The sequence below is a fragment of the Dipodomys merriami genome, unplaced genomic scaffold (assembly GCF_024711535.1).
Source record: "Dipodomys merriami isolate MVZ:Mamm:240054 unplaced genomic scaffold, mDipMer1.0.p SCAF_14, whole genome shotgun sequence".
In the NCBI taxonomy this organism is placed as follows: Eukaryota; Metazoa; Chordata; class Mammalia; order Rodentia; family Heteromyidae; genus Dipodomys; species Dipodomys merriami.
Genome location: NW_027202715.1, coordinates 37,705,580 through 37,731,671, shown reverse-complemented (window position 1 = coordinate 37,731,671; position 26,092 = coordinate 37,705,580). Strand labels below are relative to the sequence as shown.

Below are 26,092 nucleotides of genomic sequence, written 5' to 3'. Positions count from 1 at the left end.
CTGCAAGCTCACAGTACTCTCAGAAGAAGAGAAGGCCTCAATGGGTCCAGTAGTTGTCCTGGTGCTGGGTCTCTCCTGTCTTCTTCTCTTTTCCATATGGAGACAGAACTCTGGGAGAAAGAAGCTCCCTCCAGGTCCCACTCCTATCCCAATTATTGGAAATATACTGCAGGTTGATATTAAAGACATCACTAAATCTTTAACCAAAGTAAGTACTCTTCATGTTTGGCCAATGTTCTCTGACAGATATGAATGAAACCATATTTTAAATGTAGTGCTGAAGGTAGAATAGCATGATTTGTTATCATAAAACAAAATCCTTGTATAAAGTGTAACATGCTTGTGACTTTTCCAGTTTGTATTTTAATCATGGAATGAACTAATGTATTATGTGAGTGGGTTACTGTCTATTTTAGTCTCAGCCACAACATTGCAAAGGTTATGGATGGCTCTCCCAATATATTTAGATAGTCAAATTTATGATGTTTTTATTCCTGAAGCTCCATGGTAAGGAAAGTTCTGTGATTAAAAGTTCATTTGAAAAACTCATATAGTGGGCTGGGAAGGTGGCTCAGTGGTAGAGTGCTAGCCTTGTATGCCTGAGGCCCTGGGTTCGATTCCCCAGCACCACATAAGCAAAAAGAAAAAAGCCAGAAGTGGTGCTATGGCTCAAGTGGTAGAGCACTAGCCTTGAGCTGAAGAGCTGAGTTACAGCGCCCAGGCCCACAGTTCAGGCCCCACGACCGGACCAAAAAAAAAAGGAAAGAAAAACTCATATAGCATATTAGACATTGATTTTTTTTTTAATCATGAAAGCTAACTTCTCTGAGAAGCTGTGATTGATTGAAAGGAACTATCTGTGAGGATGAGAGAACATAAAGACACGAGACCATTTAGGGGATACTGATGGTATCAGAGTCCACCTGGATTTTTGCATAAAACTTTGTCTGGAGCAAAAAATGCTGCTGGGTGAGAAATTGTTTGGGAGGATGTTTCATGTACTAGGGCAGCCTCTGCGGGGCCCACCCTCTGCTTCTAATACCGATAGATCCCAAACTGCACTTGCCTATAGAAACACCTGTGATGACTTAAAACTGCAGTTTCTCTTGTTTGTCAAAGAAGTACTATTCTCATCAGTAAGAGCTTCAAAGGTTATCTGAAAGCAGTAATCTTGGAAGTGGCGCTGTAGCTCAAATGGTAGAGCACTCGCCTTGAGGTGAAGAGCTGAAGGACAGTGCCCAGGGCCAGAGTTCAAGCCCCCGACAGACAAAAAACAAAAAACAAAACAAAACAAAAAAATATCTTCCTCTGAAAGCAGTAATCTGACACTGGTTAGGAGTACAAATGAGAATTAAACATATACCAAGCATGGAATGTCCAATAAGCCTTATCATTGCGGCTCTAGAAATGAATTTAGAATCCACAGACCTTTGTTTTGTTCTTTGTGAATCATGACAAGCCTTCTGTGTGTTTTGATTTGAAGATGAATGATAATGGTGCTTCAACTGCCTTGTCCAATGCATGGCCAATTATAGGCCATTTCTACGTGACAGCTATAATAAACCTCCTTTATAACATATGATCTTTGCAATATCTTAAGTTATGTTGTAAGAACCAAACTAAAGCCAATGTATGACAGCTTCTAAAAGTTAACTTGTGTCAGTCCCTAATTCCTGTTCTAAGTTAATGTTGCGAAGGTTGCAAAAATGTGTTAAACAATAACATGTCTGTGCAAAATGTTTGGGAACTGTTATTTAAAGTTTGCAGAACACCCCAGAACAGGATGGTTTCGAAACCCAGTCAGTAGAAGATTAACCACGGGAGACGTCAGCCTCGATGGTTCAAGCAGACATCGGGTTCCTGACCAATTACAATCAAACTTGTCCTTAATCATATCATTGCTGTAATTTTGTCATTTTTGCCTTTATAAGCCCAGCTATACTGTTACTCGGGGCCCCCTCCCTTCCTCTGCTGTGTCGGGGGGTACCCGACGAGGCCTGAGCCTTGGCTTGTTAAATAAGCCTTACATTTTGCAGTTCGGTTTCCCTGGTCTCTCGGTGGTGGTTGGAGGGTCTCTGGGACTTCGGTATAACAGTGTTTGACAAAATAAAGAAGCATAAAAATATAAAGATGATATCAGTTTTGCTCAGGCTCACTATTAGGAACAAATAATGACTTCTTTCACGAGTATTTGTTTTCTTTTCATTTTCCAGTTCTCAAAAGTCTATGGCCCTGTGTTCACTCTGTATTTGGGCATGAAGCCCACTGTGGTGTTGTATGGCTATGAAGCAGTGAAGGAAGCTCTGATTGACCATGGGGAGGAGTTCTCTGGAAGAGGCAGGCTCCCATGGGCTGAAAAAGCTAACAGAGGCCTTGGTTAGTGTACATATCTATGTACACTTTTGTGTGGGTGGCAGAGGATGTGTCGATAAGGAGGATGGGAAAAGAGCCAAAGCTTGGCCATCCCTGTACCTGCCATCTGTCAGCTTCCTTTTCCTTGCTTGACTTCTCCATCCATGTTTCTGCTTCCCTCCATTTAGGAATTGTTTTCAGCAATGGACACAGATGGAGAGAGATGAGGCGCTTCTCACTCATGACCTTGCGGAATTTTGGGATGGGGAAGAGGAGCATTGAAGAGCGTGTTCAAGAGGAAGCCCGCTGCCTCGTGGAGGAGTTGAGGAAAACCAAGGGTGGGAGCTGCTTTATATCACTATTTTTATTTATTTTTTTTGTGCAGGGGGAGTCCAGTCCTGGGGCCTGAACTCTGGGCCTGGGCGCTGTCCCTCAGCTCTTCAGCTCAAGGCCAGTGCTCTACTACTTGAGCCACAGCGCCACTTTCGGCTTTTTTCTTTTTGCTTATGTGGTGCTGAGGAATCAAACCCAGGGCCTCAGGCATGCAAGGCAAGCACTCTACCACTGAGCCACTTTCCCAGCCCTGTATCACTATTTTAGAGAGGGATATTAAAGGCTCTAATAAGTCCCTTCTGTTTCAGAAATGGGTTGTTTTCCAATCAAAAATTAGGACTGTAGGGGTTTTTTTGCTTGTTTTATGCTATAATTGGGGTACTGGCTAACTCTGGCTCCAGGTAAAAGATATGCAGGTTTAATGCAAATGGGATATTTGGCTGGCTGTTAGAGGAATTTACAAGTAAAATAGTAATAAAATGGTAAAGATGACAAAGGTTAAGTACAGTATTTCATATGTATATTTCATTTGTTTCTAAATCTTCAGGCTCACCCTGTGACCCTACCTTCATCCTGGGCTGTGCCCCCTGCAATGTCATCTGCTCCATTGTTTTCCAGAATCGTTTTGATTATAAAGACCAGAACCTCCTGAACTTGATGGAGAAATTCAATGACAATGTCAAGATTTTGAGCTCACCATGGATGCAGGTGAAGCCAAGATCTTTTCTTCCTAAGAAAACACTTGTCTTTTTTTTTTTTCAACAGACCCAAATTAAATAAAGAGCCAACAGTAAGGTGAACACTTGGACCCAACAGTGCTACCTAAAGAATGGTAGAGTGCCATTCAGGTAGTTACTGACTATGGCCACACAGTCTAGCATTTCGTCTATTCTATTTTTGTAGTAGCTTCAATATTTCTGGTTTTATCTTAAGGTCCTTGATCAACTTGCAATTGATATTACTTCAGGGAAATAGATATGGGTCTAGTTCATTTTCTGCAGTTCCAAAATGAAGCATGTTGAAATTGTTTTTAGAAGCAGGGAAGGAAATGATGAGGGAGAATAGAAGAAGAGTCTAGATATATTATCTCATCTAGATGTATTGTATACCTGGGCCTTGTTGGCTCATAAACGTTAGTTACTCAGGAGAGTGAGACCTGGAAGATCAAGGATTTGAGCCAGCCAGGGCAGAGAAGTCTGACAGAATCCATCTCCCAAATAGTCAGCAAAAACCAGTCATGACCAAAAAAGCCAAGCAAGAGTCTGGGGCTCTGAATTCAAACCCTGGTCCTGGCACTAAAAGGAAAAATGCATTTTATTTATATAGGGACATGTCAAAATGAGAACCTTTGACAGCTAACCTATAATAATAGAAATGGAAGAAAAACAATATAAAGTAATCAGCTCAGAAAGATGTTTAAATCTTTAGGATTTACTCAAGCTAATGAACTTAAGCAATTAATTTGATATTTCCCAATAAATCCCAAAGGGATTTTCCTATAAATTGCTTTGTTCAGGTCCTGATAGATGCCTGGTGGATCAGTGGATATCCAGGTGCTTACTGAAAGCTTACATTTCCCACAGGTTTGTTTTCCAATCAGACATCTCATATTCATGCTATTACTGAGCAGAAGTATTTTTCCTCAGAAAAGAAGCATATTTGCAACAATAGAAACTACTAGGAATCACTGAGTAACGTCAGAGTGTTTGCTGATTTTACTGTGAACCTAGATGATGAAGTAGAATGGGGAGAAATGACAAAATTGAACTATAAAATTCTTCAGAATGTTTTATAGAGTTTGGCATGGCTTAAACTCTGTAAAATTAATAACTCTATGATCACAGGGAGGCTAGATACTCTATCATGAGACTGAATTTTAGGGTATCCTTGAACCCCTCTGATTTATATGTTCCTTTTGAATTTCCCTTCAAGACAGAAGGCATGTGTCATTTTTATTTGCAGCCAAGTTTTCTATAATATGTATATAGTATGTATATGCAAATATATTTAATAAGTTATTACTTTTGCTTTTAGATCTACAACCTTTTCCCTGGTCTCACTGATTATCTACCAGGAAGTCATAAAACATTATTAAAAAATTTTGATGATATAAATAATTACATTTTGAAGAAAATAAATGACCATGAAGAATCACTGGATGTTAACAATCCAAGAGACTTGATTGATTGTTTCCTTATTAAAAAGAAACAGGTAAAAATGACAAAAATCACATTTATTTGAATCCTTGAGCATTCTGTGACATATCAATTAGTCTGTGTTACTGGAGATGTTTAAACAGAGCAGCAGTGCTTGAAAAGTAAGTTACCAGTTATATAAAGGAAGCTACACTAAGCATCCTGGGAAACTTAAAATTAATTTCTCAAATAATTAGGATACATTTACTCTTTTTACATAAAATAATATAATAAGGAGAAGCAGAATGCACATAGCAGGTGAATAGAAACAATTTTCCTGCTAAATATGTGTCATTATGTAAAGATGGGTTTCATTATTATATAATGTATAGAATAGAATATGTGAATATTATGTAATTTCTCTAAGTCAGAATTGGTTTTGAAGAAATAATTCTGGAATTATCCTTAATTGGTCATAGTTAATCTTCCTTATAAAGGATTTTCAGTTGTGGTATTGAAAAAAATATATATATCACAATATCATTTTATTATGCTTTTCACATTTTTATTAACAAATTTATTGTGCAAAGGCTTCTATTATGATATGTTAAAGATGCATATAATGTAATTTAATCAAATTCACCTCTTCTGTTTACTAATTCATCTTCTTTATATAGATTTTAGAGGTTTTCCTTATGTTTTATCACATAAACATATAATGAGTATGTTATATATGGAATATATATGTAAAGTACATATAGATAATGCATAGATAATATAGATATTATATACATATATAAAATACTGCAATCAACTAAGCAAAGTTTTAATCCTTATAATGTACCATCGGATGACTATAACACACTTACCACAGTTAGTGTGAAATTAGAATGAATTATTGTCTGACTATAATTTTAATCTTCCCCCCTCCAATTGCATCCTTCCCTGGTTGTTTTTGTCATATATTACATATTTAATACATTGGGTATCCACAGAATTCATCTATGATTATTGCCTCCTATATTTCCCTTAAAAAAAAAATATGTAGCGGTGCCGGTGGGTCACGCCTGTAATCCTAGCTACTCAGGAGGCTGAGATCTGAGGACCGAGGTTCAAAGCCAGCTCGAGCTGGAAAGTTCGTGAGACTCTTATCTCCAATAAACCACTAGAAAACCAGAATTGGTGCTGTGGCTCAAGTGCTATATTGCTCGCCTTGAGCTGAAGAGCACAAGGACAGCGCCCAAGCCCAGAGTTCAAGCCCCACAACAGACAAAAAAATGTATATAATCTAAAAATAGGTTGACTAAAAAAATAGTATAATTAACATTCATATTTTCTGTTTGGTTATATTTAACAAGGATATGTATTTCTTGACTTGGTGTGAATTTATTGTTGAATATGCTTTAGTTTCTACTTGAAAGTTGATTCCCCTTAGCACTTCTTGTATGGTAGATCTGTTCATGACAGACTCTCTTCTCTTTTATTTATCATAGTCATATTAACTTTTCCTTAATGATGATAGCATATGAGATAAAATTAGTGCTTTAGTCCATGACATGGAATCATTCGATTTTTGTTCATTTAGAATTCCATTAATTTTTCAACATTGATATAGCCTATAGTATAATAGTCTATGTGACCTGCAACTATTAAATCTCCAAATTTATTGTGACAGATGGAAGCTTTAATATTGGTGTTTGAACATATTATTCTAGAGTAAGTCGACCTCAAGATTTAAGATTACCTGTAGTTTGATGATCATAGAAAAGTACATAAAGTAGATATTACCAAAGTTTGTTTAACTTGACCAGCTTTCAAAGCATGTGATGTTGATATAGTCAAAGGAGATGACTCTTTTCCAAGAAAGTACAAATGTTGAGAGGATCCGTTCATTTTCATTGCTTTAATTACATATTATTAGACATACTGTAAGTTATCTGGAGATTACAAAAGCATGATGGACTTAATGTTGGCCCAGAGACCAGTTAGAAAATGATGTATTTTGACCATTTAATGATTTCCTCATTCAACATCTAAACCTGCAACCTTGTTGACAAGTTGGTTTTGGGCCATCTTCTCAGTCCTTGGCACTGCTTCATCCATCCTCTCTCCTTTGTTCCAATGATAAGTTAATGTGAACACTTTTTGTCTTCATGATTAGTGTCTCTTCAGCTCATGCATTCCTAGTCATTCCTACTCAGGTTCCCTAGACCACCTGACTTGGTGCTTCCCATCTGCTAACTCATCGTATTTTGATGAACCCATTCTCATTCCTTGTGACTCCTAAGTTTTGCTGCCTTTTAGCATTTTCACAAGCAATATTGAGCATATGCAAATGTGTGATACAAGAAGTTAAATTGCAATTAGGAGCCATGCTTGTAAAGCTACTATCAAGGGGCTGAGATCTAAGGATCAAAGTTTGAAGGCAGTCTGGACATAAAAGTCTTTGAGACTCTTATCTCCAAATTAAACAGAAAATAGTGGGAAGTGGAGCTGTGGTTCAAGTGGTATAGCACTAGCCTTGAGAAAAGAAGCTCAAGGACAATGCCCACACACTGTTCAATAACATCAACTACAAAAAAATTTTAATTGCAGATTTTTGCTTCAGGCTTACAACACCTATGTCCCTAACTTTCCTACTTGCAGTATTCAATTTTCTGATCTTTCAATATTTAGAGAAAATTCAGTTATTAGTAGCTTAAATGAATGATGAGTTTCATAACCTCAAATACAGTCACAGCACCAGATCAGTTAGAGTCAGGACAGCCCAGGAAGCCTGAAGCCTTACTTAGTCTAAACTAGTCACCATCCCACTGTCAATTGTGCATTGCCCTTATTCCTTTACTCTCCAACTTCATACCACTGTGAGTTATTGTGAATTCACTGTCATCAAATGTGCTGGAAAATAATATAATTGCATCAAATCTTAGGAGCAGGAAAATCACAAGGAATCATCGGAATTTACTAATGAAAATTTGACGATGGTTGCATCGGATTTATTTGGTGCTGGGACAGAAACGACGAGCACAACACTGAGATACTCCCTGCTGCTCCTGATGAAGCACTCTCACGTCACAGGTAGGAGCACAGGGGGAGACCTAGGTGAAACTTCGGAAAATATAGGAAAGATGCTGCTAGTGATATGCCTTGTCAGATATGTCTCACAGCTCATCATCCTGTGCCACCAGCTGAAATCAGAGACAAGTGATGAGAACAATGTAGTAGGAAAAGCAGCAAGACTGTCTTGTGTCTGGGTTTTTTGGCAGGTAATCATTCGAAAACTGCTCTAGCATAAATTGACATACAATAACATATTGATTTTACACCAAAAACTCCAGCGTTTACAGTGGATTCTTCTATATATTTTTCCTCATTCTGACTATTCTTATGCTGCCATAGGCCCAAGAGATCTCTTGTCACCAACGCATAAGTACAAGTCCTAAAAATTAATGAGGATGTATGAGATAAATTCCATTCCTGAATATTTTCTCATTAGAAATGTACAGATGCCATACCAGAAGGTATTTTACAATTACAGAAGTCTAAGTCCATAAAACTTATGTTTGGTAAAGTTAGAATTTTACAAGGGCATCTGTAAATTTTATCTTTTTCAATGTTGTTTTGTATTTATAGAGTTTTAGGTGTAGAAACACTATGTAAAGTTTTAGGAGATATTATAAAATAATTTAAATGAGAATTAGACCTCTCACCACAAAAAAGAGAAGAGAATACTAACTGTATAAGATGTCTACCAAACTTCTGATACTCAGAGTAGATGTAACTGTGATAAAATAACTGAGCCAGACACATGTTGCTTTCACCTAAATGTGATAACAGGAATAGTTCTGAGGGAAGAAAAACCAAGCTATGTCTCCAAAATTCCCATAAAGTTTTTCCCTTTTTATTTTGCCATTCCTGAGCTTGAACTCAGGGGCTGGGTACTGTCACTGAGCTTCTTTTGCTCAAGGCTGGCACTCTACACTTGAGCCACACCCTACTTCTGCCTTCTTCTGTGTATGTGGTACTGAGGAATAAAACCCAGGGCTTCATGCATGGTAGGCAAGCACTCTACCACTAGGCCACATCCCCAACCTCATAAAGTTTCCTATTTAGACGTAACAATATCAAAGAAAATAGAAAAGAATTTAGCAAACAGACTCTCCGTGTTCAAATTCTTATCACACCTCCACTCTTTAGGTGAAAAGAAAAACTCTCTGCACACCAGGAAGACTCTCTCTCTCTCCCTCCCTCCCTCTCTCTCCCTCTCTCTCTCTCTCTCTCTCTCTCTCTCTCTCTCTCTCTCTCTCTCTCTCTCTCTCTCTCTCTCTCTCTCTCTCTCTCTCTCTCTTTTCCCTGTACAAAGAACTCTGTACTCAGAAATTGTGGGTAAATACAGTGAAGTATAAAGTTGAGAGGCCTGGCCAAGCCCTCTTGTTTTTGATGCATAATTTTTTGTATATATCTTTTATTGTAAAGGCACAGTTACAGTTACAGTTACATGAAAAAGGTAATGAGTAAATTTCCTATGGAACATTGTTACCTCCTCCTTTGTTTTTCCCCTACCATTCCTTTCCTCCTCACCTCAACTTCCTCCCTCCCCAACCCACAATGTTGTAAAGTTGGTTTCAACATAGTGTCTTGTACATCTCATTGTTACAATGGGTCAACCTGTATCCTATTTCAGCATTTTGTTATTTCCCTTCCCCTCCCCAAATTAGAAAAATGTTTATACAAGATGCAGGGCACTGGAATCAAATACAGTGAAGACAGTGGTTATACTATAGGGGAAGAACATAACAAAGAAATAAAAATATCACATAGTATATTATAAATACGTTGAAAACAACAGCAAAAAAGGTAAAACTTCTTGTGTCTCTATCTTTGGGGTCATTTCACTTAGCATCACCTTGTATGTTCATATGTACATAGCTTTTGACCTTTTGTGCTAGTCATAGACATATACTAGTTTTATGTATATATATTTTATATATATATATATATATATATATATATTATATACCAAATGTTCTTGATCCATTCATCTACGGAGGTTCATCTAGGTTGGTTCCATGTCTTTGCTATGGTGAATAATGCTGCGATAAACATAGTTGTGCTGGTAGATTTAGTATAGACTTGTTTGTGATTGTTTGGGTAAATGTCCAAAACGGGGATTGCTTGGTCATAGTGGAGCTCTATGTGTAATCATTTGAGGAACCTCCATACTGCTTTCCAAAGTGGTTGAACAAGTTTATACTCACACCAACAATGCATAGGTTTCCTCTTTGACCACATCCCCTGCAGGTGATGCATAACTTACTATCTGTCTTTTTTCCTGAAATTTGTCCATAATGAAGAACTCTAAGAACCTCCATATTTTACCAATTTGATAGAAAATTCTCTCTAAGTGTCCAGCAGAATAAAGGGATAAAAGCCTTCACTCAGCATAAAGTTGTAGCATTCCAGAATACCAGGGTTAGAAAGATCATCACAAGTTTCAGAAAGACACAACTAGGTCAGATATCAAGAGATGATGGGATTGCATCATAATTCTTAAGGGTGGGCTGGGAAGGTGGCTCCGTGGTAGAGCACTTGCCTTGCATGCATGAGGCCCTGAGTTTGATTCCTCAGCACCACATAAGCAGGAAAAAAGCCTGAAGTGGCACGTGGCTGAAGTGGTAGAGCACTAGCCTTGAGCTGAAGAGCTGAGGGGCGATGCCCTGGCCCACAGTTCAGGCCCCAATACAGGCCCCCCCCCCAAAAAAATATTATTGAGAGTAAAAAGAAAAGATGGGAGAGTAGACTTCCATATCAGCCATAAACTTGATACCCCATTTTCTCTTTTTTCACACAATATGGTATAATATTGTGTAATGCATTTTGTTCAGTTATCTCAAACCAAGTTAAGGAAAAAGGAAATCATGAATTCCAGAAACCAGGACAGAAGGTTATGGTGTAATCTGAAACTCACTGAGGCTGCTCAGATAACACCCACATAAAAACAAACCAGAAACCAATGATGCAAGGAGGGAAGAAAGACACTGAGAATGAAGGAGACATGGACAAGAGTCTCAGAATTCTCAATTACTGATCATGTATTTCTAGGTGTTTTACACACGAATTGCTGCATGAACGGACTGATAAGAAAGAAATGGGAAGTACAATAAATGGAATGCATTTCTAATTTCCACCCAGGGAATAATATTGCTGAGCCAGAATGATTGAAACTGAATACTGGTTCAAAAACTGATGTTTTAAGACCACACTAAAGCTACCAGCATGACTATGTTTATTGCAGCATTATTTACTATAGCTAAGATATGGAACCAACCCAGATGCCCCTCAGTAGATGAATGGATCAAGAAAATGTGGTATATACACACAATGGAATTCTATGCCTCCATCAGAAAGAATCACATTGCCCCATTTGTTAGGAAATGGAAAGGCTTGGAAAAAATTATATGAAGTGAAGTAAGCCAGGCCCAAAGAAACATAGTTCCCATGGTTTCTTTTATTTGCAATACTAGTATATGTCTGAGTCAAGCAGAAAAGGTCAGATAAGGTGATGTTAGGGAAATGAACCCTAAGATATGTATTCAAATGTTTTTTTTTCTTTCATGTGATTGTTTCTAACACATTTATAAGATTATTTCTTTATTGCTATGTATGTCCCTCCCCCACAGTATAACTTCAGTTTTCACTGTATTTGATATCGGTATAATTTGTGGAGGGGAAGGAGAAAAACAAATCATTTAAATAGGGATACAGGTGGTCCCAGTGCAACAATGAGATGTACAAGTCGTTATGTCGAAAATGAACTTCACAACTTTGGTGGGGGGAGGGGTGGCGGGGTGGATTGGGGGATGGCCTCTTGAGGATGGGAAGAGATGGGAAATGGAAACAAAGGAGGAGGATACAATGCTTGATAAGAAATGTACTCATTATCTTGTCCATGTAATTGTAACCCCTCTGTACAGTGTTTTCAAATAAAAAAAACTGATGTTTTATCTAGTATATTGTTGTGAATGAAGTAAAGGGAAACATACATGTTTATCTTTATGTGCCTAGTTGTAGATGTGGGTAAATATATAAGACAGATATGTGAATGCACATTTTACCCTCCCATGCTAGGATATCAATCTCTAAAATGATTAAAAAATCAACTGGGCATCGGGCACCGGTGGCTCACACCTGGCTTCCTATTTACTCAAGAGGCTGAGAACTGAGGATTGATATTTGAAGTCAGGCCAGGTATTAAAGTCGATGAAATTCTTTTCTCCAATAAACTACTCAGAAAAAGCCAGAAGTGGTTGTGTTGGCTCAAGTAGTAGAGCACAAAGTACATATTATTGAGCACAAAGAAGCTCAAGGACTGCAGCCAGGCCCTGATTCAAGCTGCAGGTCCAGTAAAAGAAAAAAGAAAGCATCATTGTTTAGAAAATGAACATAATTTTCCAAAGCAGATTCTACGATGTCCAATATGGATATCATCAGGAAGTGGTTCAATAATGGGAGTAGTACTGTACATTGTACACATGCATACACAAAGATATACACTATTTGTGTTTTTTTGTTTTTGAGTTCGGTCGTGGGCCTGAACTCTGGGCTTAGGCCTTGTCCCTCAGCTTTTCAGCTCAAGGCTAGTGCTCTACCATTTGAGCCACAGCACCACTTCCAGCTTTTTTGTTCTGCTTATGTGGTGCTGAGGAATAGAAAACCCAGGGTCTCATGCATGCAAGGCAAGTGCTCCACTTTGAGCCACCTTCCCAGCCCATACACTGTTTATTTAATGCTTAAATATTAATTATTTGAAAATAAAAATAATGTTTATTTTTGTTTTTCTTTGAGGACTATCATTTCTTCTTCTGCATTTTATTAGTTTACATGTATTGTACAAAAGTATTTAATGCTGACACTTCCATAGATGCATACAAAGGTTTTCATTTTTATTATTAAATAGCTGTACAATTAAATAGCTGTTTCAATTCAGCAAGCCTTTCATGCATTACAATGTGTCTGGACCAAAGTCGATCCCTATAATATACATTCATTCATAGTTTCACTTAATTATGTCCTAGTTTGTGAAATATATTCTTCTCTTCATATCAGCTATAGAAAAAACTAAAGTCCTTTTTAAAAAGACATATTATTTACTTAGTATCCATAAACTAATAGAATTTGAAAGGCATTTTATTTTAAAATTATCTCTTTTATCAACAAAAATATTTCTGAATTTGAACAAAATGGGACTATTTTATTAACATCTTAAAAGTGATACTTAGAACAATTTATGTTGGCTAGGCCATGAATTACCATTCATATTTGTGGAGATTTGTGAAATCTGGAGATATAAGTGAAGATAATAGTGTCCTCAAAATTTACTTTTATTGTCAATATTTTATTCCCTTTATTTTAAAAGTTTTAGTATTGCAGTTTTATAAGAATATCATTCCTATGATAATATACTTCTTACATATTAAATAAAGTTGTACTAAATAAATTTTACTTCAATATATAAACAATATTAAATGTACATTAATAGTCTTTTTTGTGTGTTTTTCTTAACAAGAAGCTAACCTCTATGCCTTGATTAACTCATTATAAGGCTACTAAGCAGGAGGATGATGTGTGTACATGCTGAAGTCTTAATACTCCATGGGATATGAATTTTTTACTTCAAATCTTGTTAAGATTCACTATCACAATTTATTTAGCACTGACTTACTATAATCAATGTGTCTCTTTCTTCCTGTTTCTGCATTTCTTTTTTTTGTGTGTGTGAAAATACTGTACAGAGGGGTTACAATTACATGGGCAACATAGTGAGTACATATCTTATCAAGCATTGTAGCCTCCTCCTTTGTTTACCCATCCCATCCTTTCCCAGAATTCCCCCACCCCCTCAACCCAATCCTCCCCACACACCCCCCCACCAAAGTTGTAAAGTTCATTTTCAACATGACAACTTGTACTTCTCATTGTTGCAACGGGTCCACCTGTATCCTTATTTAAATGACTTGTTTTTCCCATTCCCCTCCACAAATTATACCGACATCAAATACAGTGAAAGCAGGAGTTATACTGTGGGGAAAAGACATACAAAGCAACAAAGAAATAATCTTATAAATGCTTTAGAAACAAATGCATGAAAGAAAAAAAAACCATTTAAATACATATCTTAGGGTTCATTTCCCTAACATCACCTTATCTGACCTTTTCTGCTTGACTCATATATATACTAGATATTGCAAATAAGGGAAACCATGGGACCTATGTTTCTTTGGGCTTGGCTTACTTCACTTAATATAATTTTTTCCAAGTCTTTCCATTTCCTCACAAATGGGGCAATGTCATTCTTTCTGATGGAGGCAAAGAATTCCATTGTGTGTATATACCACATTTTCTTGATTCATTCATCTACTGAGGGGCACCTTGTTTGGTTCCAAATCTTAGCTATGGTAAATAATGTTGCAATAAACATAATTGTGCTGGTAGCTTTAGTGCGGTCTTGTTTATAAGCATTTGGGTAAATGCCCAAAAGTGGGATTGCTGGGTTACAGGGGAGCTCTATGTGGAGTCTTTTGAGGAACCTCCATACTGCTTTCCAAAGTGGTTGAACAAGTTTACACTCCCACCAAAACTGAAGTAACCTTACTTCATTGAACCTTACTTCACCATTTCTTATTATGTCTCACCAGCTAAAGTGAAGGAAGAGATTGACCATGTGATTGGCAGGCACCGCAGCCCCTGCATGCAGGACAGGAGCCAAATGCCCTACACAGATGCTGTGCTGCATGAGATCCAGAGATACATTGATCTCCTACCAATGAACGTGCCCCATGCAGTGACCCGTGACATTAAGTTCAGAGACTACATCATTCCCAAGGTGAGCTTGTTTCTTTTCTGCTGAGCCTCCGTAGAAAGCCTGAGTTCTTGAGGTCACTGCAGGATTCCTCTCCTCCGTACCACCTGAGAGAGCTGCAAAAGTCTCACAGTTGGCTGCTCAGGAGAGGTTGTGGTATAGCAAGTTTGGGGTTGTATATACATGCAAAATAATCCCTGGTTTCCCACACTGTGAATCCCAACTTTGTTCTGCCCCTTAAATTCTTTTTGTTTTGGGGACTTCCCCTTGGTCTTGTTGTCTTTTTTTTCTTCTAGTTCCTCCTCCTCATCTTCCTGCTGTTGCTCCTCCTCCTCCTCTTCCTCCTGCTGTTCCTACTGCTGTTCCTCCTCCTCTTCTTCCTACTCCTTCTATTCCTCTTTCTTCTCCTTGTCCTCCTCCTTGATCTTTTGGCTATGCTTAGTTTTTGTATTACCAAATGAGTACATAAACTTATTACTTATCAATTTCCCAAGATGTTGTGCTGGGATATATATTATACCTCCAGTAAAGTTATAGATAACTTTGGGAGAAAATGTTACCTTGATTTCCTCAATTCATGAATGAGTCATGCTTCCAATTTACCTATGCCTTACTTTATTTTCCAAGTAATATTTTATTTTCAATAGAGTCGTTTACAAATATATTCATAGACTTTGTTTAAATGCATAGTGCTTTACCTATTACTACTTTAATTTTTCATTGCCTTGGTGCTTGTTGGCCTGGGCACTGTCCATGAGCTCATTTGCTCAAGCTAGTGCTCTACCAGTTTGCACCACAGTTCCACTTCCAGTTATCTGGTGGTTAACTGGAGATAAGAGACTCATGGACTTTGTTGCCTGGGCTGGCTTTGAACCATGATGCTTAGATCTCAACCTCCTGAGCAGCTAAGATTACAAACATGAGCCACCAGTGCCTGGCTTGATTGTTATTATTTTTATGATGCCTTTGCTATCATTTGTACCTGATATATAGAAACATAATTGCTTTAATCATTCTGATGACCTCATGAAATGTAGACTCATGAAATTTACTAGTCATTGCTAATGAATTCTCTGTAGATTTGTTCGGAAGTGTAGGGTGTGTTACCATAATATCTGGTTTAATAGATTCTACTTGCTTTTCCCATTCTTGTGCCTATAATTGTGCTTTGTTGAATTTTTGTACTGGTAGCCAGGATGGTATGAACAAAATAGATTTTAGTGGTCATCTTTGTTTCATTATGATTGGCAGAAAAGATTTCTAGCTTGGTATTTCACAGTCAATTCTGGTATCTTAAGTAGATTTGTTTTTTTTAAATAACATTAGGGAAGTTTGCCCTGTGTTCTTACATATGTATGAATTCTGAACATAAACATGGTAATATTTTGAATCAGATCTATTCTCTGTAATGATTCTTCTTCTTTGAAAAGTTTTAATTATACAGGTGATGTGCAGAGGGGTTACAGTTACATAATTCAGGTAGAGTAGGTTACTTCTTGGACACTGCCACCCCTTCCTTGGCTCTCTCCCAGTTTTTCCTTCCCATCGCCATCCATAAGTTGTACAGTTCATTTTGAACATAGTGTCTGGTGATTGCCACTGCTACATTTGTTCACCCTTTGTCCCTCCATTTCTGTGCCTCCCCTTACACTCCCAAAGACAGATAAATGAACAAACAAAACAAAGAGGAAGAAAACAAAAAACAGCAAAAGAAGGAAAAAACCCTCATTTGCATTTCCTGGAGTTCATTCCAATAAATATTTCTTTGTATGATCAGATGCACCTAGGCATTGAACCTTTGTGTTCTCTCCAAAGTATCCTCCTGTGGTCTCACAGTGTGAATGCCTAGGTTTCTTCTTTTTATGTGTTTAAAATTTTAGTGTGGTGCTGTCTTAGGCAGCACATATAATAATAAGAAACAATACAGAGAAGATTAGCACGCCCCTGCTTAAGGGTGACTCTCAAATTTGTGAATCATTCCGTATTTTTATCAAAATGGAAACCAGGCAATGGAAACACTGGAGGAGGGACATTAGGGGCACAGGAATGGAGGAAGGACTGATAAGCAAATGCAGTCATTGTATTCTAGATGGGTAGTTGTTGACCTTCTATTGCTTTATGCCCTTCTTGCTTTTAAGGTTTGTGCTGTTGAGAAATCTGGTATTATGCTGATGGGCCTGACACCATAGATGACTCATTGCTTTTCTTTGGCAGCTGTCAGTACTGTTTACTGTTTCTGAATATTTAATGTATAACTATAATATGTCTTGGAGTGAGTCTTTTTGGATATGATCTCTATTGGCTGTTCTAAAAACCTCGTGTACCTGGATTGTTAAAGATTTAGGAAATAGTCTCACATCGTTTTATTGACTATGTTTTGTATTGTTTTAGCATGGGCCTTTTCTTCAGCCTCTATGTCTATGTTCCATAGGTTTGACCTTTCAAGTTCCTGAGGTGGGCTTGTATAATCTTTTCATACTTTTCACCTAGTTCTTCATCTGACTAATCTATCTACTTTTTCGTTGATCCCTGATATTCTGTTTCAATTTGATTCACTCTTTTCTATGGAGTTGTTTTTATTCAATTATTCTATTGAGTTCTTTTCATTTTCAAAATTTTAGTTTAACTATTTTTAAAATTTCTGTATCTTTATTGAAATCCTCATTTATATATTGCATTGTTTGTCTTACTTCATGTTGCTGTTTATTTGTATCCATTTCAAATTCACTCATTTTTATACTTGTTCTTTTTATTGTATTGAAATCATTTTGTTGTAATAATTTTTTTCTTTTATTTTTAATTTTTATTGTGAAAATATTGTAGAGAGGTGTTACAATTACATGGGCAAGATAATGAGTACATTTCTTATCAAGCATTGTAGCCTCCTCCTTTGTTTCCCCTTCCCATCCCGTCCCATCCTCCCTCCGCCCCCCCATCTAATTTTTCCCCCCACTAAAGTTGTAAATTTCATTTTTCTATATAAAGACTAGTACATCTCCTTGTTGAAAGGGATCCACCTGTATCCCTATTTAAACGATTTGTTTTTTCCCTTCCCCTCCACAAATTATGCCTACATCAAATACAGTGAAAGAAAGGGTTATACCATGTAGGTGGGGGGGTAACATACAAAGCAACAAAGAAATAATCTTATAAATATGTTAAAAACAATTGCCTGAAAGAAAAAAACATTTGAATACATATCTTAGAGTTCATTTCCCTAACATCAACTTATCGGGGCTTTTCTGCTTGACTCAGACATATACTAGTTATGGCAAATAAGGGAAACCATGGGACCTAAGTTTTTTTGGGTCTGGCTTACTTCACTTAATATAATTTTTTCCAAGTATTTCCATTTCCTAACAAATGTGGCAATGTCATTCTTTCTGATGGAGACATTTTCGTGATCCATTCACCTACTGAGGGGCATCTGTGTTGGTTCCATATCTTAGCTATGGTAAATAATGCTGCAATAAACATAGTGATACTGGTAGCTTTAGTGTGGTCTTGTTTGTGATCATTTAGGTAAATGCCCAAAAGTGGGATTGCTGGGTCATAGGAGAGTTCTATGTGGAGTCTTTTGAGGAACCTCCATACTACTTTCCAAAGTGGTTGAACAAGTTTACACTCCCACCAACATACAGTAAGGTTCCCTTCTGTCCACATCCCCTCCAGCATCTGTTGTTATTAGAGTTCATGGGTGAGGTGGTATCTCAATGTTGTTTGGATTTGCATTTCTTTTATGGCTAGAGAGGTTGAACATTTCTTCATGTGTCTATTGGCCATCTTTCTTTCCTCTTCACAGAAGTTTCCTTTAAGTCTTTAGCCCACTTATTTATTGGTCAGTTTTTTCTTGGAAGATTTGTTGTTGGGGGATTTAAGTTTTTGGGTTCCAGGTATATTTTACATATGAGACCCTTATCCATTGTAAGGCTAGTGAACATCTTCTCCCAATCCTGTGCTTTCTATTAATCTTGCTAGCTATGTCCTTTCGCATAGAGAAGCTCTGCAATTTCATGCAATCCCATTTGTCCAACCTTTCTTTTATTTGTTGTGTTTCTGGGTCTTTATTAAGAAAATTTTGGCCTGTGCCAAGGAGTCCTAGGGTGTCTCCTCTTCCATCCAGTAATGTTTTCAGGGTGTCTGCTTTGACTCCGAGGTCTTTGATCCAATTGGAGTTGATTCTGCTGCAGAGTGATATATAAGGATCTAGCTTTAGTTTTCTGCAAGTAGTTAACCAATTTTGCCAGCACCATTTACTGAAGGGGCTGTCTTTCTTCCATTCTACTTTTTTAGCTCCCGTATTGAAAATTAGATGGCTATAGGTCTGTAGGTTCATTTCTGGGTTTTCAATTCTATTCCATTGGTCCTGAGTTCTGTTCTTGTGCCAGTACCAAGCTGTTTTGATTACTATGGCTTTGTAGTAGAGTTTGAAATTTGGTATTGATATTCCTCCAGCACTGTTCTTTCTGTTGAGGATTGTTTTAGCTATTCGGGGTCTTTTATTTTTCCATATGAATTTTTGGATTGCCTCTTCTATTTCCTTGAGGAATGAGGATGGAATATTGATAGGTATCGCATTGAATTTGTAGATAGCCTTGGGAAGTATTGCCATTTTCACGATGTTGATCTTTCCAATCCAGGAACATAGGAGTTTTTGCCACTTGAAATAATTTTTCTTGCAATCATACATTTGAGTTCTTTGTGCTTTAATCTTTTTCAATATCCTTTGTGTCTATTGCTATAGAATTGTTAAACTTTGGAGATACTTGCCTTTTTCCACACATTCTGTGTTGATATATTTTGGTTCTGAGGCTAGTACATTGGTTGGAAGTCTTCATTACCTATAGACCAGAAGATTGAACTAAGTGATTCTCATTGTATCTGTAACCGTTTTAACTGTTTGTGTTCTGTGTTTTTTTGGTGAGGGTCATGGGAGGGGGAGTCATAAGGCTTGAACTCTGAGCCTGAGCACTGTCCCTGACCTTTTTTGTTCAAGTGGTTTACCACTCTGAGCCACAGTTGCAAATTGGAGATAACAGCATCATGGGCTTTCCTACCTGAACTGTTTTTGAACTGTAGTCCTAAGATCTCAGCCTCCTAAGTATCTAGGACTATAGGTGTGAGCCTCTATTTACATATATATACATATATGTATAGTTTATATATATGCATAGGTTTATACAGATCTAGGTATATATATGTATCAATCTATGTAGATCTATAGTTCTATCTATCTATCTATCTACCTAATTAGCTTATGTTATCTGTGTGTATTGTTCCCAGGGCACATCCATACTGACATCACTGACATCTGTGCTGTATGACCCCAAGGAATTCCCCAATCCAGACAAGTTTGACCCTGGCCACTTTCTGGATGAAAGTGGTAACTTAAAGAAAAGTAACTACTTTATGCCTTTCTCAGCAGGTAATACAATTTCATTTCCATACCTCAGCATAACTTTGGGGGGGATGTCAGTTGGAACTTACATAAAGCCTCCTTGGGGCTGGCGTATTTCCTGGAAGCTCCGGATTAGGAGCAGCACTCTCAATGCCCTAGCACTTTTCTGTTCATGATGCATCTCCACTGTTTGATCATATTAGCGAGACCTCAGTTTCTCTGTGCATTTCTTCCAAGATCAACAAGGTAAAGCAAGCAATTCTGGCTTTCTTTCTTTACATATATCGTAATGATCTCTTCCTAAACAGTAAAACTCATTTAGACTGCCCTCACTCACAATGAAAAAGATGATCTCATCAGAGGTCCTTCCCACATCTTTTTGTGGCATTTGTCACTCCCCAGGCTTCTATATAGAATGAATCTCTCCCATAAGTCACAGAAGAACACCAAAGGGCAGTGAGGGAAGATCATCACAGATGACAAGACATGAGGAATTGTGGGTGGAGTATTAACTCATTTGTCATGTTCTTGAACTTGATTATTAAACAGAAAATAGCATAAGCAACATTTAAGGACATTTAAGGTACTTCAACAGGGACAGATAGTAGATAGAAGACAGAGCAGAACATTAGAAAGAAAGTCAAGAACCACAAGAACAGAACACTTTTTTCAAAACTGTCAGAAACTGTCAAATATTGGTAGATTTCCCACAATGATCACAGAGCACTCAGCTCTTCTTTCAGTCTAAGACATGTGTCTGGATATTGTATCCCCACACCTGCAGTATGTGTGCTATGTGTCTGACCAGGGAGCAGCCTTCCTTCACTGACACTATGACTTTTTGTCTTTTTTGTTTGTTTCTTTATTTGTCTGGTTTTGGGGTTATTTTTATTGTCAGTTGTGGGGCTTGAAATCAGGGTTTGGGCCCTGTTCCTGACCTTTGTTGCTCAATGCTAGCATTCTCCCACTTTGAGCCACAGCAATACTTCTGCTTTTTGGTGGATAATTGCATGTAAGAGTCTCAGGGACTTTCTTTCCCCAGGTTCACTTCTAATCATGATCCTGTGATCTCAGCTTCCCGAATAGTTGAATTGTAGACATGAGCCACTGGCACCCAACTAATGACCTGACCTTTGATATCTGCTTTACATCTGTCATATATATACCATGGGGAAAGGCAGTGATCTCTCTTCAAAAATTCACTTCTTTTTTACACAAAGGGAAACATTTTAAATAATGAGAAAATTATGGTTTCAAATGATTTGAGTGTCAGTGAAAATCTGAATATGATATTTGGGAAGCTGAATGAGGGGAGGATTTTATGGCTTGAAGGGACACAAAGAGCACAAGAAAGGACATGAAATGTGGTCTGTGTCTTGATGTCTGTAGGAAATGTATCATAGCCAAAAGGAATTTCATGATGTAGTACTTAAACTTTGTAATTTAATGTAGGCTGATAAAATGGACAGTTGGGCTGTCAATATTAAAATGCAAAAAGTGTTCATCATTTTTCTGGGGACAGTGCACATGAGCAATATGAATGGGTTTTCTTAGAAAAATATAGATGTCTCTAGAACATACAAAGGGTATCATTGAAACCTGAGACTCAAACTTTTTATAAATAAATAATGAAATTTTGATTAAAATCATAATAAATCCTAATCTATTCTTATTTTAATTTCTCAGCAACATTTCATGAAGGAATTATTAGCATCCCCATTTAATATTAGGAGAAAATAAGACTCAGATATTTTACTAATGTACCCCACATGGGTGGTTAATGACAGTGTCAAGATTTGACTTCTGTGTTGACTTGGAAAGCAGTATTTCCTACCACTAATTTTACATGTGATGAATTCCACTTAGAGTCATGGATAGGTCTATGTCCTGCACTCCTACATATTTACTATTCTATAGATACAAAGGTTAAGAGGAAATCCCAAAACACATGATCACATTCCTTTCTGATTAGTAGGGATAATACTAAAAGAGAAGGATGGGAGTAGGTCTTAAGGTTGAGGACAGAATGTATTAAATCCTTATCTCAACCACAGGAAAAAAGTACAATTGGAAGCCAAAAGATCTTCTGGAATTATGAGCCTTTCCTTTAGCAGGGAACATATTAGAGTAATGACATAATAATTTGGCAACCCACAACCTGGCATAGAGAAAGAGAAAAGAGGGAAGAGAAGACAAAAGTGGTTATCACCTCGAGATTCTTCTGCATTAATCTCCTATGTTAGACTTACAAGTTTGTGTGTGCTTGTGCTACCATTCTCAGATTTTAAAAACAAACAAACAAATGTATTAGTGAAGATTACATATTCCCAGGTGTCTGTACAGATCTCTTGCTCTCTGTGCATTCGGTAATTCACTAAAGGCACATTGACACATTGGTTTTTTTTGCTGGTATATTTCGTATGGCCTTGTCAATTTTATTTTCCAAGAACAGTTTTTAGATTTATAGAGAAATCGAGAAGGAAGTCCCTAGAGTTCTTACATGCTTACTCCTCTTTTCCCCTAACTGTGCCATATATTAGTATGGTACATTCACTATAATAAGGAAATCAATAATGGCACATTACTATTAACTAAAGTTCAAAGTTTCCCTTCATCCCTCCCTTCCTTCCTTCCTGCCTTCCTTCCTTTCTTCCTTTCCTTCTTTCCCTTCCTTCCTTCCTTCCTTCCTTCCTTCCCTTCTGTCTTTTTGTTACTTCCCTTCCTTTTCTTTCTTTCTTTCTTTCTTTTTTTCTTTCTTTCTTTCTTTCTTTCTTTCATTGTTTTGTTCTTTCTTTTCTTTCTTTCTCTCTCTTTCTTTTCTTTCTTTCTCTCTTTCTTTCTTTTCTTTCTTTCGTCTTTCTCTTTCTATCACCCTCCCTCCTTCCCTCCCTCCCTCCCTCCTTCCTTGATTCCTTCCTTCCTTCCTTCCTTCCTTCCTTCCTTCTTTCCTTCCTTCCTTCCTTGCTTCCTTCCTTCCTTTCTACCTTTCTTGGTTGTTGGGCTTGAATTCAGGGCCTGGGCACTGTGCTTGAGCCTATTTGTATTCAAAGCGAGCACTCTACCACTTGAGTCACAGTACTCCTTCCAGTTTGGAGTAGGTAATTAGAGATAAGAGTCTCATGGGCGCTTTCCTGACTGGGCTAGCTTCCAAACGTGATCCTCAGATCTCAGCCTCCTGAGTGGCTAGGATTAAAGGCTTGAGGGACTAGTGCTCAGTCAAAGTTTCTTTTTAAAAAAGATTTGCATTACTGGAGTTTGAACTCAAGGCGTTCAGTACATTGACACATTCTTTTATCAGTTACAAACACACTCTCACACTTATATACATTAAGTCATTTCTTGCTTTGACTTATTTTTTGTTTTTGGGGGGTTTTCTTACAAAATTTTCAGGGAAACGGATTTGTGTTGGAGAAGGCCTGGCCCGCATGGAGCTGTTTTTATTCCTAACCACCATTTTACAGAACTTCAACCTGAAACCTCTCGTGGATGCACGGGACCTCGATACCACTCCTGTTCTGAATGGGTTTGCCTCTTTGCCACCAGCATACAAGCTCTGCTTTATTCCAGTGTAAAGAAGAGCTCTGCTGTCTGGCTCCAGCTGTGCAGCAATCTGCAGTTCCCTCCTCTGAGCCACCACTCACCTCCTTCTCCTGCCACATCTCCCCTCTCCCTCCAGATCCAGGAAGATCCCTTCTTTATTTTGGAGGGATTGCTGTGTAATTGCACTATGACATCTAAAATCTCTTATGCTTTGTAATAGTTTTATTCACCACTCCACGTGCCAATACTTCTCTAATGCTGTTGACTAATATGCTAGTATGACAAAAGCAAATAACAATTACCGTGTGACAGGTCAGACTGCTTTCTTTGTATATCATCCATAATAAATATTATTTTTCATGCCTTTGGTCATTCTTGGACTGTCCTCCTTTGTTCAAAATTCAGTGAAGCAATGAAACAAACTAGAGTCCCATGTTGACAACATTATAGCAAGCACTGGGAATGGGAAGGGGGAGACTGTAGGAAAACCCTTTAGCTACATCACTTGTCATATCTGGAGATGTGGATTTAACGTACAAAAGCAATGTGCAGAATATCTCCTCCTGGAGGAAAATAGTTGAGACAGACTTGGACAGAATAAACATTAAAGGCTAGTGTTCACATCTTTATTTTGGTGTTAGTGTGAACAAAAAATAAAATCAAAGTATTCTAGTCAATTGATCTTTGCAACTGAAAGCCAGATATTATAATCATTTGCTCTATTATTTGTATTTATGCACATCAATTGTACATTATAAGATGTTTCATAGCTGCATACAATTTAGTTTGAGCATACCAGTTTTTCCTTCACTTTTGGCAGTACTAAGTTTTAAATTCAGGGCTTTGTTCTTCCTACACAAGAACTCTACCGATTGGACCATTTCCTGCATCTATTTTTTCTACTTTGTACACATTGTTTTACACTCAACATCAATGTAATGTCAATTATAATAAGGGCACTGAAATCACTCCTCCCATTTCATTCTTCAAACTTTCACAATTGTGCATTAACACACAATTTTCCCTTCCTTCTACCTTGCCATGTATCACATGAAAAGTACCGTCATTCATTATCTGTGGTGGACTCTTTCCTAAAAGGAAGCCCCTTGATGCAGGATTTTATTTTAAATTTTATTTTATTGTAAAGTTTCTTACAGAGAGGTTACTGTTACATTAGGAAGGTAATGAGACAAGAACAATGTTCTTGTCGACCATTGTTAACCCATTCTTTGATATTTTCCTACTATTCCTTCTCTCTCCCACCTCCCCCAATCCTCCCTTCCACAGAAGTTGTAAAGTTCATTTCCAACAGTGTCTTGTGTCATTGTTGCTGTGGGTTACCCTGTGTCCTCGTTTCAGCATCTTATCATTTCCCATTCCCTCCCAAAATTATATAAAAGTATATACAAGATGCAGGGAACCAAAATCAAATACACTGACAACAGGGGATATATCATAGTGGGAAGAACATACCAAAGAAACAAAAAAATTACAGGTGAACCCATTGCAACAATGAGATGTACAAGTCATTATGTCGAAAAACGAACTTTACAACTTTGGTGGGGGGAGGAGGATCGGGTGTGGGAAGGTGGGGGCAGTATGGGAAGGAAGGGGAAGGGGAAACAAAGAAGAGGCAATAATGCTTGAGAAGAAATGTACACCTTATCTTGCCCATGTAATTGTAACTCATCTGTATGGTATTTTCACAATTAAAAAAATATATATATATTTAAAAAACACAAAAAGAGAAATGTACTCATTACCTTGCTAATGTAATTGTTAAAAAAAAAAAGCCAAAAAAACAAAAACACCACCAACAAAGAAAAACTTCTTGTGCCCATGTCTTGGGGTTCATTTTGCTTAGCATCATCTTATATGGTCATATGTACATAGCAATTATTAATCTCATATATTTGGGCCTAGATGCATACACAATCTGTACATGTATCAGTGGATCGTTATGCCTGTTTATATATACAAGATGTATTTATACAGGACATAAGCATGCATTATATATGGTTTTCATAAAATTGGCTCAATATAAGGTACTGCTAGTTCATGCCTGTAGTCCTAGTTACTCCGGAGGCTGATATCCGAGGATTGGGGTTCCAAGCCAGCCCAGGCAGGAAAGTCCATGAGAATCTTACCTTCAATTCATCACGAAAATGCCAGAAGTGGTGTTGTGGCTCAACTGATAAAGCAGTATCCTTGAGCAAAAAGCTCAAGGACAGTGCCCAGGTCCCACATTGATCCCCAAGACCTGCTACTCAGCCCCTAATAAAGCATTTTGTACAACTTGCTGTTTTCCTGTTGAAAAATATGCCAGTGCATCTTTCAAGATATGGAAAAATTGGATATGAGTGTTTGATATTTGAAATAAATAATGTATAATATATAAAACTTATATTTATGGAGCCCCATGTTTTAATTTTTGGTGGAGTTGGAGTTTGCACTCAGGATTCCATCCTTGGCTGG

At 37.6% G+C, this 26,092-nt stretch overlaps 1 protein-coding gene and 1 non-coding gene across 2 annotated transcripts; both read left to right on the top strand.

Moving 5' to 3' along the window:
- Positions 1-23,989, top strand: LOC138826158 (cytochrome P450 2C5-like). The gene is made up of 9 exons (XM_070021256.1): positions 1-208; positions 2,214-2,376; positions 2,541-2,690; positions 3,233-3,393; positions 4,720-4,896; positions 7,751-7,898; positions 14,516-14,703; positions 19,963-20,104; positions 23,468-23,989. The coding sequence occupies exons 1-9, from the start codon at positions 41-43 to the stop codon at positions 23,647-23,649; spliced, it is 1,479 nt and encodes a 492-aa protein (XP_069877357.1). The 5' UTR covers positions 1-40; the 3' UTR covers positions 23,650-23,989.
- On the top strand, positions 16,566-16,668 carry LOC138826233 (U6 spliceosomal RNA). The gene has a single exon (XR_011371595.1). It is a non-coding gene; the product is annotated as a U6 spliceosomal RNA (small nuclear RNA).
- Positions 23,990-26,092: the final 2,103 nt, after the last annotated feature.

What these genes read in the sequence shown, in the direction of transcription:
- LOC138826158 (XM_070021256.1), top strand. Translation starts at nt 41, where the DNA reads ATGGGTCCAGTAGTTGTCCTGGTGCTGGGTCTCTCCTGTCTTCTTCTC. An exon ending in TCACTAAATCTTTAACCAAA is followed by an intron (nt 209 to 2,213) that starts GTAAGTACTCTT and finishes TTCATTTTCCAG; the next exon opens with TTCTCAAAAGTCTATGGCCC. An exon ending in TCCTTATTAAAAAGAAACAG is followed by an intron (nt 4,897 to 7,750) that starts GTAAAAATGACA and finishes ATCAAATCTTAG; the next exon opens with GAGCAGGAAAATCACAAGGA.